At 41.0% G+C, this 14,012-nt stretch overlaps 1 protein-coding gene across 2 annotated transcripts in view; it reads right to left on the bottom strand.

The window, feature by feature from the left end:
• The window catches only part of rapgef4a (Rap guanine nucleotide exchange factor 4a), a 336,945-nt gene that overhangs the window by 107,265 nt on the left and 215,668 nt on the right, over positions 1-14,012 (bottom strand). For both annotated transcript variants that reach the window (XM_041201514.1, XM_041201515.1), the window contains 2 exons: positions 12,105-12,288; positions 11,297-11,381 (listed from right to left, as the gene is read on the bottom strand). In XM_041201514.1, coding sequence (XP_041057448.1) covers positions 11,297-11,381; positions 12,105-12,288 — 269 coding nt within the window. The remainder of the gene's footprint in view (positions 1-11,296; positions 11,382-12,104; positions 12,289-14,012) is intronic.

Genomic DNA, 14,012 nt, shown 5'->3' with positions numbered 1-14,012 from the left:
CCACAAACTCATCTTCCAGACCGCATTTGTCGAGTTGATTGGTCCAGGCTATATGAAGATTAACATCCCCCACAATTATTGTCTTTGTTACAAGCTAATAATTTCTTGTTGAATTCTCTGTTCAATGGTATAACTACTGTCAGGGTGTGTGTCCAACAGGTCACTGTGATGCATCTAGTGTGTGGGTAGAGAATGAGCATGCTTTCTGCTTGTGTGCATGAGTTTGCTTATCATTTTCAGCCCAACCGCTGGCTAGCAGCAATGTAAAGAGAGCCAAATGTGTAAGTCTCTCCCTGTCAGCACACAACCTCTCCATTGGCAAGTCTTTAGCTGTGCCTCCTCGTGGTGACACATGGATACTGCATCCCTCACGGCCTCAGGATAAAGCTTCGTAAGTACTGAGGAGGCTTGACCCGAGACATGCAGTGTGCAGGCCCACTGGCATGTGAACACGCCCCGGCACTTATGAACCAAACTCCTAGCTACGGGTGAATAGCTCCATTACCTTGTAGACACATTGGGAGAGTTGAAGGCTATAAGACTAAACCCTGAAAATATCTGGTGTGGAGACCAAAGGCAGACTATTGTCTAAATACATCATCTTTTAAGCAGCTCTTACAACCAAGCGGTGCCAAATATAGTGCTTTGCCTTCCTTTGCATTCAACTAAGGAGGTAGAGAGGGGGATATTGATGTTTGGGTAGCTGAAGGCCCAAAGCTTAGCCCAGGCTTGTGCCCTGGAGGGGACCATCCAATTTCACTGCTGAGCATTAACACAACATGGGAGACAGCAATTACAAACAATAAGTCCAACTCGTTTGACATATGGAACGGGTGCTATGAGCCATCTCCGACAGTGTGAGGGACCATCATGTCCCACTGGTCAGCCACCACCTACTTCAAGTCAGGCAGCCCCCAGCTAGCAAGCTGTTGACCCACCACAGTACATATGCTTCAATGAGTGCTTGGAGCTTAGTGTCTGCTCAACAAGTGGACGGAATTCATCGCAATGAACAAAATAAACAAAAGGAAAGATGCTGCCAACTTTTTGATTGGCAAGCTGGAGCGTCATGTGCATAGGACTTACAGATGACTTGCAGCTGGTCATTAACACATGTAAGATAGCTGCAATCGACATGGAACTTGATAGGCTGAATATCGACATAGCATCCCAAAGAGAGAGCAGACTTGCCAAGAGCACATCACTGAAAAAAATACATTAGGCATTCATCCAGCAGGGGAAGAGTTCAGAGGAAATGCTTGCATAAGGTGTAGGCTTCATGGTAAGGAACTAGCTACTCTTGATGATAGACACCCCCAGCCCCCCAGCAAATGGTTCAGAACATGTTCTCTCCATCTGCCTCAACTCAAACAGAGCCAGTTAACCTCATAAATACCCAGGCTCCAATGTTCTGTACCATTACAGAGGCAAAAGACCAGCCCTGCTACCTGCAGAATCCCAGAGTTAGAACATCTTTAGCTACTGGGGGATTTCAACATAAAAGTGGACGTGGACCACGAGGCATGGCCTTCCTGCCTTGGACAACATGGCCTGGGAAAGATAAATGAGAACGGACAGGGATTGCTTGAGTTTTGCTGCTACCATGAGTTGTGTGTAACTAACAGCTTCTTTCAGAAGAAACCATGCCATATGCGGTCCTGGAGACATCCAAGATCAGGGCATTGGTACCAGCTGGATCTGACCATCACCAGATGTGACTCTCTGAACAGTATTCTCAATACACACAGCTATTGCGTGTCTATCAACACTGGTGTGCACCAGGGTGAGGATGCAACTCTTTAAGCTTTTTCATTCAAAGCAGAAATGCAGTCCTCTTATCAAGATCAGCTGTACTGCTTACCCAGACAAAAACCAACAGTTCCACAACTCAATGGAATAGGTGTCCTCTGGCATTCCCACACAGAGTACAAAAGCAAAACAGAACATACTTTGAGACACCATCTACAATACTGTACTGCACTCTCAACATATGGGAAGCAAGAACTGAAAAATGCTTGCTGGTTTGAGGCTGATGGAATCGGTCATAAATTAAAGCAGGCTGCTTGACTTCAATTACAAGAGATATCTGAACGAGAAAGCTCTGAATGCACTAAGAGCCACTAGAAGTAAAGCCAAACAGTTGTTAGGTGGTACGCCACTGATTACTGGTTACAACTTTTCCTGAGTATGCAGATGTCCTTCGGCACAGGGAATGTCAGGACCATGTATGAAGAGATCAGAAAGGCAACAAGCCCATCAGCAAAGAAAATGGTTCCACCGAACTGTAGTGAAGGTACAAGGTTACGGGGATAAGGCAGGGGAGTGGGACTAGGTGGAATGCTCTTTCAGAAAGCCAATGCAGACTTGATGGGCCAAATGTCCTTCTTCTGCACTATAAAGATACTGTGATACTGTGAATTGTGTATCTTCAAGTTCTGAAATCATCCTGGGATTCGGGGTAGTTGTGTTCAGCCAATTTCTGCAGTCTATCCTCAGCATTTCTTGGCAGAACGAGGTTTTGGCACATGCCATTTTATCAGGATACACTCATTGCAAAGCCAATGATGTCTACGTTGGCTTAGCCACATTCATTGGATGGATGGCGGTCATATATGAATTGGTTACTGGGTCAAGATTTCCTGGGTGATCATAACTCTGCTACAATCCTTCTATTATTTTATGCCTTATTTTTATTATTGTCTCTATCTATCTTATGAATTATGATCACTTGTTTTACTTGTATTGTCATCAAAATTTGGCACATGCCACCATGACGATTTTGAATAACCAGTCATCTATAAGGACACCTGCAAGCGAGATATGAATATAGGCATCGACACTGACAAAAGGCTGATGGCTGTAACCTCCCGAGACCGACTGTTTGGAAGCACATTGGAAGAGGTGAGCAGAAAAGAAAAACTCAGCTTGCTGAGAAGAGGAGCCATAAAAAATAAACACCTTGAAGCATCATAGATGCATTTGTTTAGTTTCCACATTTTGGCAGGGATTTTCTGGCCCTGTCACAGGCCGGACCTGCCGTGGGCAAGGTGGCGCCCCAGCCAGAAGTCCAATGACTTCCGGCAGGACCAGAGGATCCCGGAAGCGGGTGGGTGCAGAAAATCCCGCCATTTATGTTTTAGTTTCCGTCTGTATCTTTTCCAGAGACGGTTTCAGATATACCTCTCTCTGAAAAGGAGCTCCTGCAGAAACGTGGCTTTTATGTCGATTAATCTACAATCCCATGAATGTGTGGCAAACTCTAACACCTGTCTCACCCAGTCATTCTTGAGAACTCCTAGCAACTAGCCTCACTCTAGCCTTATAAATCCCATCTGCAAGGACTTTCTCAATACAAAGTCACCTATGCTACAAAGCTGCTTGTCGCTTATCTGGTGCCCATGAATAACTCCAAACTCTTTCCAACTTTCCAATTCCCTCGGTTTTGACTCTCTTACTTATTTGTCAAATTAATTGGCAGCCAAAATTTCGTAATCATGAGGACTTCTGCTTCTAATTCTATTTCAACATTGTTCTGTGGCCTTTGTTTCTTTGTGCAATCTACTCAAACTGTGGCCTCTACTTCCACTTTTATAGTCTGTTAGGACTACCACTGCGAGAACTGCCTCTTGTACCATCGGGGAATTTTTCCCTAGTGCGTGTTTACTTTCTGATGCAGGAGTCACTTCCAGACTTACTAACAATATTTGCACTGCGTTTTCTTACTTTCCACTCTTTCACCCCATTCTGCCAGTCTATGAATCTTGCTTCTTGGCCATACTGACAATTCAACCAATATTTAAACTTGTAACTATTCCTACATGTTCCACAAATGGTGCATCCCTCAGTTCACTAGATCCTTCTGGAATATATGTCATCCAAGTAGCCACTGTGGGCAAGTGGCCTTTGGAAATGATAGCTCTGTCCTGATAGACAGCAGGAGAGGCTATAACTTAAGTTACTACATTCCCTCCCCCTTTAGTTTTTGACAGTTTCTACTTAGAGAACACTTGAATTTCAGGTTCCCCCACAGGATCGACACAAATCAGGAACTGCAACTTGTGGCACATCATTAAAAAGTAGCAGTTCTGGGTTAGGCAACTCTACAGAGATATCAGGCATGTCGATTCTAAGTCAACCAGCCACCTCAGGGATTGATGGCTCGACATTAATCACAGGAATAGTTGATTGTTGAAATATCTCTCTATCACGAATATGGTCCACATGTTTTCGAATGGTTTGGTCTTCCACTTCCACCTGGATGGGTGAGGGACCAGTCTCTGAGACAATGGTTCCAGGAACCCAACAAGGTCCATTTCCAAAATTCTGCACAAATACTGTATCTCCTACAATTAACGTGCGAGTTGTCAAGATGGAATTTTGTTGTGGAGATCATGAGTTGTCATCCCTTCGCAACTGAGAGAACCACTCTTGACAGAGCTTCACAGTGCTCATCCAGGCATATCAAAGATGAAAGCACTTGCGTAAAGCTATGTTTGGTGGCCAGGCATATTGTGATTCAATTTTTGATTACACTGATTCCTCTCTCCACCTTCCCCTCCAAGTTTGGAAATACCAGATGTAACCTTGTATGTGGGCGGCATTTCAGCAAAATTCAGATGCTGTTGGAACCGTAGTCGAATGTGGGGTTGTACGATAATTGAAAAGAAAGCAGGAAAGTTGAGTTTCTAGAATACCTTCTGATAACATCTTCACTCCAGATTTGAAAGTTTGCACAGCTCTCTGAGCTAAACCATTTGATGAGGGATGGTATGGGGCTGCTTTAATATGCCTGATTCCATTTAAATTCATGAAGCTCTGAAACTCTGTACTGGTAAAGACTTTACCGTTATCAGAAACAACAATTTGCGACAAAATTGGATCTCTGTTTGTCCAATTTCTAATTTGCTTTACACACAGGGGGAGAATCTGAGAAATTCAGGTAATAGCACAACCTCTTGTGGCACTGGAGCGTGTACAATGCTATCTGGTAATGGGAGATGACGGAGTGCACCCGCATTTGCGATATTTAAGCCAGGACAGTACATAAAGGTATACTCATATGCAGATAATATCAAAGCCCAATGTTGTATTCTTGATGATGGTATTGGTGGGAATGGCCTTATCCTCACTGAATAAACCCATTAATGGTTTATGGTTTACTTGCGCCATCCAATACTCTTCATTCTAGCTCCTTGAGCTCTAGCGTCAGATTAGTCTTTGCTAATCTAATTTCTGTCTTTTTTTTTCTGTTTGCTGCAGAGTTTTGCCTTGTCCTTTATTTTGATTCACAGTCGCGCAAGTTTCTCTCTGGTGAACTCTTGACTTGATTCAGTTCGGTAGTTGAGTTACCCATGGCTTCATTATCCACTTGCATATTGGAAAGTTCTATGACTTTTCCTTTCAATGCCTTTTTGTTTCATTCAGCTGATTCTTTAGCTCTTCAGTCTCTTTCTTGTATCTTTTGGCTTCCTCCTGGAATATTGAACATTGTTGAGTCTTCTCTGCCAACTGTTTCTTCAGTTTATTCAGAGTGGCACTAAATTCATTTTGTTTCTCTTCATGATTTTCCAGTGGAACCAACTCTGACCTGAGGAATCCTTGCATCGCGTGAAGGTCCTTCAATTCTCTGAACTCATCTGGAAATACTCTGCCGTATTTCCTTGGCAGTTCAGGAACTCCTCCCGTTTTCAGAGCAGTCAAGCTCGATTTTCTGTTACTAGTCTCGGCCCAGAAGACTAGGTCCTTCTCCTGTCACTATTATCACTGGAAGCTGAGATGTCTGTTGCCTAAAAGACACTGGTACTGTGGCGATGCCCTTTACCCGAATAGATTCTCCAGTGTATGTCTTCAATTTAGCAGTTGTCTGCTCCAAATTCAGTGGCTGGGTACCTTCATTTAGGTATTTAAATGTGTGCTCTGCCACCACTGTGGTTGAGGCTCCCATATCCACCTCCATTATTAGTGGCTTCCCATTAACTTGGAGTGTGACAGTGATAGGTTCGGTTTTTACAGTGGTGATGTTATACAGGGAATAGATGTCGGTGTCGGCAGCTTCAGGCTCTGCTGTATTTTTTGATTCAATTATATTGGTTTGCTGCTTTACGGGCTGTTTAGACTTCGCCTTGCATTGCCGTACTTCGTAATCTTTCTTATGGCAGTTATGGCATTCTGCCTCCTTGAATCTGCAGGGGTCCGGTCCGTGGTCACCCCCAGATCCATAACAAATTAACCTTGGAATCGCTGCTGAATTATTTCTATGAGGCCTTTTCGTGTTTCTAACAGCGGACATTGATACTATGATGCTGTGTCTCTGGGTTTCGTGGCACACGGTTCCCGCCCCATATGAAGGACAACGCCATATTGTATGTGTTGTAAAGCCTGCGAGAGTCTCTCGCAGCACTTTCCATGGTGAGGCATATTTGCAGTGCGCACTTCAAATCGACGTCGACCTCTGCGAGTAAGCGGCACTGAACGGCATCATCATGAACTCTGCAAACTAATCAGTTCCACAGCATATCACTTAGCATGTCCTGAAGTCACAGTGTTCTATCAACAGGTTCGCTACATAGGTTGCGATGGACTCTCCCAGGGTCCTAACTAAACTTAAATTACTGCATTATTATGGAGGACTTCGATTGGAAATGTGGTTTCATGAGGTCCACTAATTCATTAAAGGACTTAGAATTGGACATGTTCGGGGCCATCAGGCTGTGAATGAGATTGTATGTCTTGCTACCACATACACTCAAAAGGATTCCTTTCTGCTTTTCCTCCGTGGTAATTTCGTTCACTAAGAAATAAAAACCAAAGCACTCTACACACTGGCTCCAGTCTTTCATAGTTATGTCAAAAGGATCAATTCTTCTGAAGAATGGCATGACTGGTGAGTATTCCTTTCTTTTTTCTTAAGACTCAACCTTATAAGGCGAGCTGCAATGTCGCATCCATTTTACCCTCTTCACCAAATGTAATGACTTGACAGACTGGACAGACTTCAACAAGAAACAGAGCTTTTCAGATTCTACATGCTTGATCAAGACTCTCATCAGGAAGCCCAGCGCTTAGGGCTCATTGGCTGGGACCTCCAAGAACATCACGTGACCCCTGATAGACAGCAGGAGAGGCTATACCTTCAGTTAATATAATATAAAATCTCCTGAATTAACTTTGGTATCAGATAATAATTTTTAATGATATCTCAGTGGTCTCTGAAATTTCTCAGAGACCTCAGTCTTGATGAAAGCCCTTTTCCCTGCATGTAAAACATGCAAATGTGCAGAAGGAATTGAAATAATTGTAGAAGCTTGTAGAGCAGGAAGATTATTGCATGGCATAGAAACCAATTTAGGATTTTGCACATAGGTTAATTGATAGGGACTATAACCCTCAAATCATCTGATGTGAATTATTTGTATGAACTGCCATGCCAGGAGTGAACTTGCAGTCTGGTTGATCAACTAAAGTTTTATGCAACATTTCGATCATGGAATGATTACTTTTACAGAGTAAATTGCTGAAAGGACTTTTAGCTGTGGTATTCACGACCATCATGTTCATGTTTTCACACATGTCTCTGAACTTGTCACCGACAAATTCCCTCTATTATTGGTCGGAAACTTCACTGGTGTTCAAGTCCAGTCCCTCTCCATTTCTCCATGTTTTTATCTATAATCATTTTGTCCTTACTACATATTATTGTAAAAGACTAAATCTGGTCACCAGATCTACAAGTGTAGAATGAAAATATTTCTTTGTCCCACACCTTTGGATCCATGGCAACTATCTTGTTAAAGTCACGTGTGAACGAAAGACTTACAATCAGATTTGGCAGCATCCTTCAACACTTTTTTACTGATTTCTCACTAATCTCTTCTATTAGCTTTGTATACTCTTCATCAACCACATCTGTATCTTTTAGCAGGATTTTTAACCTTTGACAGCTAAGTTGAGCAAATTGTCTGTGCAGCTTTAACAGTTTGCTAATTTCTTTGATTTTTATTACCTAATGCCATTAATATTTTTTTAAACTCTCTGATGGGAAACATCAGGTTTTGTTAAGAGGATACAACAATGTTCTGACTGGATAAATGACAGGTCCATAATTTTTCAAAAAAAATTGCCTTGTCATGCTCCATCTGAAGTTTCATTTATGCTTTTTTCATAGAAAGTTTATTCAAAAGCATAGGTATCATGATGTACAAAATGACTTTGCCTAGCTATCTTTCAAGGAAGTATAACTTTCTTTAGTGACCTCAATAGTAAGCGAATATAAATAATACTTTTAGATTCCTTAACCTTGCACTGATTTTCACTACTTAATGAATCAAGGTAACATTTTAACTACTCTAGACCACATACTGTCAAAGTGCAAGCACTGCACAGCTGAAGGAGTCCACGAGAACCGTATTCCTCACCGGACTAAACTTCCTTGTTATCGGTTTAGATTCATCATTATCTTCCTTCATCTCGTCATGTGCATTTCGAAAACCCTACCTCTCTGCTTGGGCATTTCACTGCATAACGATACTTTGAGTCACTCCTGAATAAACTATTAGCTGTTCCTTGGGTATTCCTGGAACACCCTAATATTGCTGTTCCAATTCTGTTTTCTGCTGTAATATCCGTTCTGTCTGGTTTGAATCCTTTCACTGTATTGGACCCTGTGCCCAAGATCTGAGCTGTTTCTAAATCTGGCAATTATTGGGTCCTATTCTTTGTGTCATTGTGCAGAGTTCTAATTGTTCCATGAAGTTTGAAGGAAATGACTGTCGTCCCAGGATTTCTTTCAAGGCCACAGAGATCTGATCCAACAGGTATCCCTGTCCGAGAACCAAACCAAGAGCCTACGAAACACCTTAACTTAATCCAGCTATTTAAATGCTAGTACAGATCTCAGGATTCCCAAATTAAATGGTCAATCTTTTATAAAATCAGTTGAAGTCCATGATATATTGTTCAGTTGAATTACCATCTGTTTTCCAAAATCTATCAAAGTACGGCCATGCCTCCGATTACGTTGCTTGTAGATTTTATTCAAGAGCCCTAATAGAAGGTACAAACCTTCCTCATTATACAACTGATAGGCACTCAGTTAACACAATACTTCTGATTTTACATCTAGCAGTAAGCGACAACACCAAGGTCATACCTTGGTAGGAATATAATTCATACTCACATACGGACTTCAATCTTTCACTGATCGTATGGTTCAGATTCCAAGAACATTGGAGAGTAATCATAACTTGACAATCTACACTTACCTTCTGTCATTTTCCACAATAGCTTCTAGAATTGTATATTTCGAGGGGCCAAGTGGCCAACCCCTGCTCCTAATTTGTATGTTTGTATGTAAATTTAGGCAACCATTCTCTGCTATGTGTTGTTATCCAGACAGCCAGTTAATGAAGGACAAAACTGGAGCCAATCTTTTCGTACTTTTATATTTATTTACAGAGCTACACATTACAAACATATACCTCCTAAACCAGCCACCCCAGTTTTAGTTGGTGCCTATTTATAGGAGCTCAGCGAATCCATATTTGATAATTAAACACAGTGAATATATAATTAATAGCAAGAAGGAAAGAGAAAGCAAGAATGGGGGAAAATTAGGAAAGTAGAAGGACAGAAAGGACACACAGGAAAGAGTGCAGTAAAATGATAATTTTTCAGGTGAGAGTGGATTTTGTAATGATCTCTCATGTACCCTCTCTCTGAGACACAGACACACACATAATTGCTAGTTGAAGCTGGTGTTTAATAATGATTCTGATGACCCAATGCCAGTTTCATGACTACTTGCAAGCTGTAACGCAAATCCAACCATGTAACACTTACAGAGTCATAGGAAGTTTTATATTTAAACTCACTATTTATTGTAAAGTCAGTATTGTTATAAATATTTAGTTCATTGTAATGTTTGAGGGGTAATTTTTAGTTCTGGGAAGATTAAAATTAACTGTAGAAAATGGGATAAATGCAACTCTAGCAGCTTGAAGACTAGTACACTTAAAACGTTGGGGCCATGTTGACTTAAGAGGTTAACAGCTAGAAAGGTAAGATCATAAAACAGCAGGTGGGCTTACTTAGTTGGAGAATTGGAGCCAAGGACTGGAATCTTCTAGACACTCCACAGTGGGGCCAGTGAGCCACTGAAATCTCCGTCCACATCAGTGGGATCGAAAGATCCTGCCAGTGTGAGGGGCTAGAACATTCCGGCCGTGGTGCCTCCTCTGCTTGCAAAGAAATCCAGCCCACAGTTGTTTTGTTTTGGAGGGTTAGAGCTACAATTAATTTAAAAGCATTCAGTGAGCCCTGGAAGGCTACATTATCATGGAGATGGCCGGAGCATAAGAATGTTGTAGGGTTTCAATGTATCTGTGTGTTTGCTTGGGGAGTGAATGCAGCAAGGGAAAAGGCCATGCTGGTAAAGATGCTATGGTTAGCAGGCTCCAGGCAGCAAAAGTGTTGATGTTAGTCAAATCTGTGTAGTTGGGGCTCAGGAGAGGTCCTGTAGCCGTTTGAAAGCTTTGTGCAGTTCTGGCTCAGAAGTCCAGGAGAGCTGAGAGGGTGTTAGGAGGTCACTGGCTCTGCACTGGAAAGGTTAGTGCTTAGAGAAGGCTGGAAGTTCTTATACCTTGGTGTAGCTGGGGAGATTGGATTTTGGTGAAACCCAGGGGCAGTGCCGGCTCTGTGAAGCTACCAATTATTAAAGAGCTGAAATTGAACCAGTAAGTAGAGGTTTGAGCACAGACTCGGTATTCTGAGGGATCGGAGTCTCGAGAGACGAGATTGGAACACTAGGATGTGTGTAGTCATTGAGGCAGTCTAATTTGGAGAGACTTTGAAAGAATTTAGAAGCTTGATCTTTGAAAGTGGAAAGTTTGGAGGGAGACAGAGTTTCAACGAGATTGGTGGACTCCGTGTTAACTGATGTCTAGATGGGTTGCTGAGAAATCTGTGGGATCTGTCTTGGTCACATTTGCTATTTATTGTACAGTGTGTTCTGTTCGACCACAAGTTGCCTGTTAATTCACATTTCATATTAACCCTGAATGTTAGAGTATAAGACAGATATTGTAAATTGTTTTATCTTTTTGACCTTGTATAGTGAAGTTGATTTTTGTTCATTCAAAGTCCATGGAATCTTGCAGCTTTATTCCCTTGGTAAATGCCTTGAATCTCAAACTTTATCTGCTTTAAACAAAACATTATTGGCCCCTTGCTGGATCTTACTAAAATCTTGGGTGTCTGGTCTAGGATCATAATAATGTGGAATCAGAGGAAAGAGGCTTACTGTGGTAGAAAGCCGAGACAAGGCATTAATATGTAACAACTCTTCATATATGATTTCTAAATCATCAACTGTCCTCTGGCCTGGCCTGTGAATTAGACAAAAAGAATACAAGTAATAGTAAATTTATTCAATAAACCATTCTTAGACCACGTGACAATGGAAACAATTTCCTACTGCTTTTGCCTCAAGAAAATTAAAAAGCCATTTGAAGCATCATGTGATTTCCATTACATCTCAATCTCAAAGCTTAATTTGGTTTAATTTATTAGCATGCATAAATTACTTTTTAAAAAAAATACAAACAGATCGACATGTATTTAACCATCAGGTTTAGTACTACTTGCAATGTATATTTTGAACATACCCTGCTTCTAAATTATTAAGACATTATTTAATTTATGTAACTGCAAAAAGTGGAAAGCTGAGAAGGGGAAATGGATGTAACATTTGTTAAATTGTGAACCTGGTAAAATTAGAAACTTTGTCCATCCATCTATGAGGGTCTAACATGGATAAAGTTGTAGAACAGTGGCTCCAGCAAAGCTTCCAAAGTAAACACATTTGATCTGTACTTAATTATTAAGTACTGTTATAACAAATGCAAGATTTTTCTGATGGAGAAATGGCTAAACTCAGTGAATTAGGAAATGAGATGATCATAAGAGAGTTGAATTACCATCTACAAACGAAATAACACTAAGATTGCAGTCAAACATCCACACACTGATGATATATTAAACAGTATATTCTCATTTTAAAATCTAACCTATCTATTAAGTGTTGGCATAATTTATTTCATTTTACTCACGGTTTTCGTAAAACCATTCTCATATGGGCATCTGGCCCAATCTGAGAAAGCAGAAGCATGGTTTCCTGTAGTTCCTCCTCATACTCTTTTTTCTCCTCATCTGTGGGTGCAAGGACTTCCTCCTGTTCATCATCCAGGAAACGATAAAACAGATACTTGTCCTGGAAATTGTGCTCATGGTCCACTAGAATAGCAATGGTTTAAAAAGTTAGTACATAAAATCTGTCTTCTAGCATCCATTATCTCTTCTTAAAAACTGAACATCTCAACAGAGTAAAAAAATGACTATTTGTTTTAAACAACCAGATTTTTGGTACCATCACAATGATCACCCAAGATAAATACAGATGAGCAACATCCTTCAGCACATCCAATTCATCCTTCAACAGAAAATTACAAACTCATCACAGTCACTAAGGCTCTCTTGAAAGACTAGAGATTATTCTGCCTCCACTGATTTACCCTGAAAATTGTTCCGGGTATTAATCACTCTTCACGTGAAGTCCTCCATATTAGTCCTGAAATGCCTGTTACCTGTTTGTATCCAGCTCCTTGATTTGCAGTCATTTTAAACGAAGTAAAGCTCTAATTTTGTATTTTGTATTCCATTTAGTATTGTATGTATCTCCATAAGATACCTTCTTCTCATTAGTTTTCTACTCTTTCTGCATAACTCAGCTCTTTGACACTGGAATGTCTCACTGACATTCTCTGATTGCCTCAAAGGTTTCTATGGCCAGAATCTTCGGGTGAGTAAGTGGGGGTGGGCCCCCCTTGTCGATGCGTAAAATGATGCATGGTGACGTCGGGCGTGTGTCCTGGCGTCACTCAGATTTTCAGTCTGGCGGGCGTGCACCAGTGTCGGTTGCGCGCCTGCCAAACTGTCAAAGGCCTATTAAGTTCATTTAAAAATTAATTAAAACAATCGATGGAGCTCAGGCAAAGAACCCAGGCCGCCTTCTCATTTATCATGAAACCTCACCCACGGGCGGGATGAGGTTTCATGAAGGATTTATAAATCCAATAAATTTTTTCATTAAAATTCATTGATATGTCCCAGCTCATGTGACTTGTCTGAAATTTTTTTTTTCTTTATTTAAATTTTGAAAAATGAAATTAAACTCTGAGCCTCAGGGAGATTTCTGTGCTCTTTTGCGCGCATGTACGAAAGAGCGCAGGCCTCGACTCAGCCTACTCCCCCCACCCGCACAGGGAGCGCTCAGTGTTTCCGAGGGAGCATCACGCTGGGCGGGCCTTAATTGGAAGTTTATGTACATCATAACTGACAGGAGTACCTGTGCCAATTATTGCAATGCTCTGCTGATTTGATCTTCAAGGCCAAAGTGATTCTGCTAGCTAATATTTACTACTTCCTTTCTTTTACTCACTCCTTATCCACCTTCATAATTCTTCCTCGTACATAAATGCCTCTTTTCACATTCACATGCTCCAATGAAATGAAAAAATAGATTTTGGGATCACCTGCGCCAGTTATCCAAGTGCAGGATGGGTACAAGGGAATCAGAAATTTTGAAGAGCAGGTCCTCAAGGCCCATTTTGCACCAGGTTTCCTCTGTCCACCATTTTCTGGTTGGCTGTACTTTGTGCTAGACTATTTGTACATGTCAAAGCTTCATTAACAAAGCACAAACATGTACCTAATTATCTGTCATTATTTTCCTGGTTTTGCACTAGGATTTCACTTATTCCTCTACAAGATCTATTTTGAATGAGTGCAATTAAAGTTTGTAAACATTTTTGTAATGTTTATTAATGAATTAATGGAATTATTTTGGGGCACAAATATTATTTACACATTAGAGTACATTTGATTTTAAACCTCCTCACAAAAGCCGATAAATCAACCAAGCGGAGTAACCAAATTAAATATGCTTATTCATTGACTGT

The sequence above is a fragment of the Carcharodon carcharias genome, chromosome 12 (assembly GCF_017639515.1).
Source record: "Carcharodon carcharias isolate sCarCar2 chromosome 12, sCarCar2.pri, whole genome shotgun sequence".
Lineage (NCBI taxonomy): Eukaryota > Metazoa > Chordata > Chondrichthyes > Lamniformes > Lamnidae > Carcharodon > Carcharodon carcharias.
This window is presented reverse-complemented; position numbering and strand designations above follow the sequence as displayed.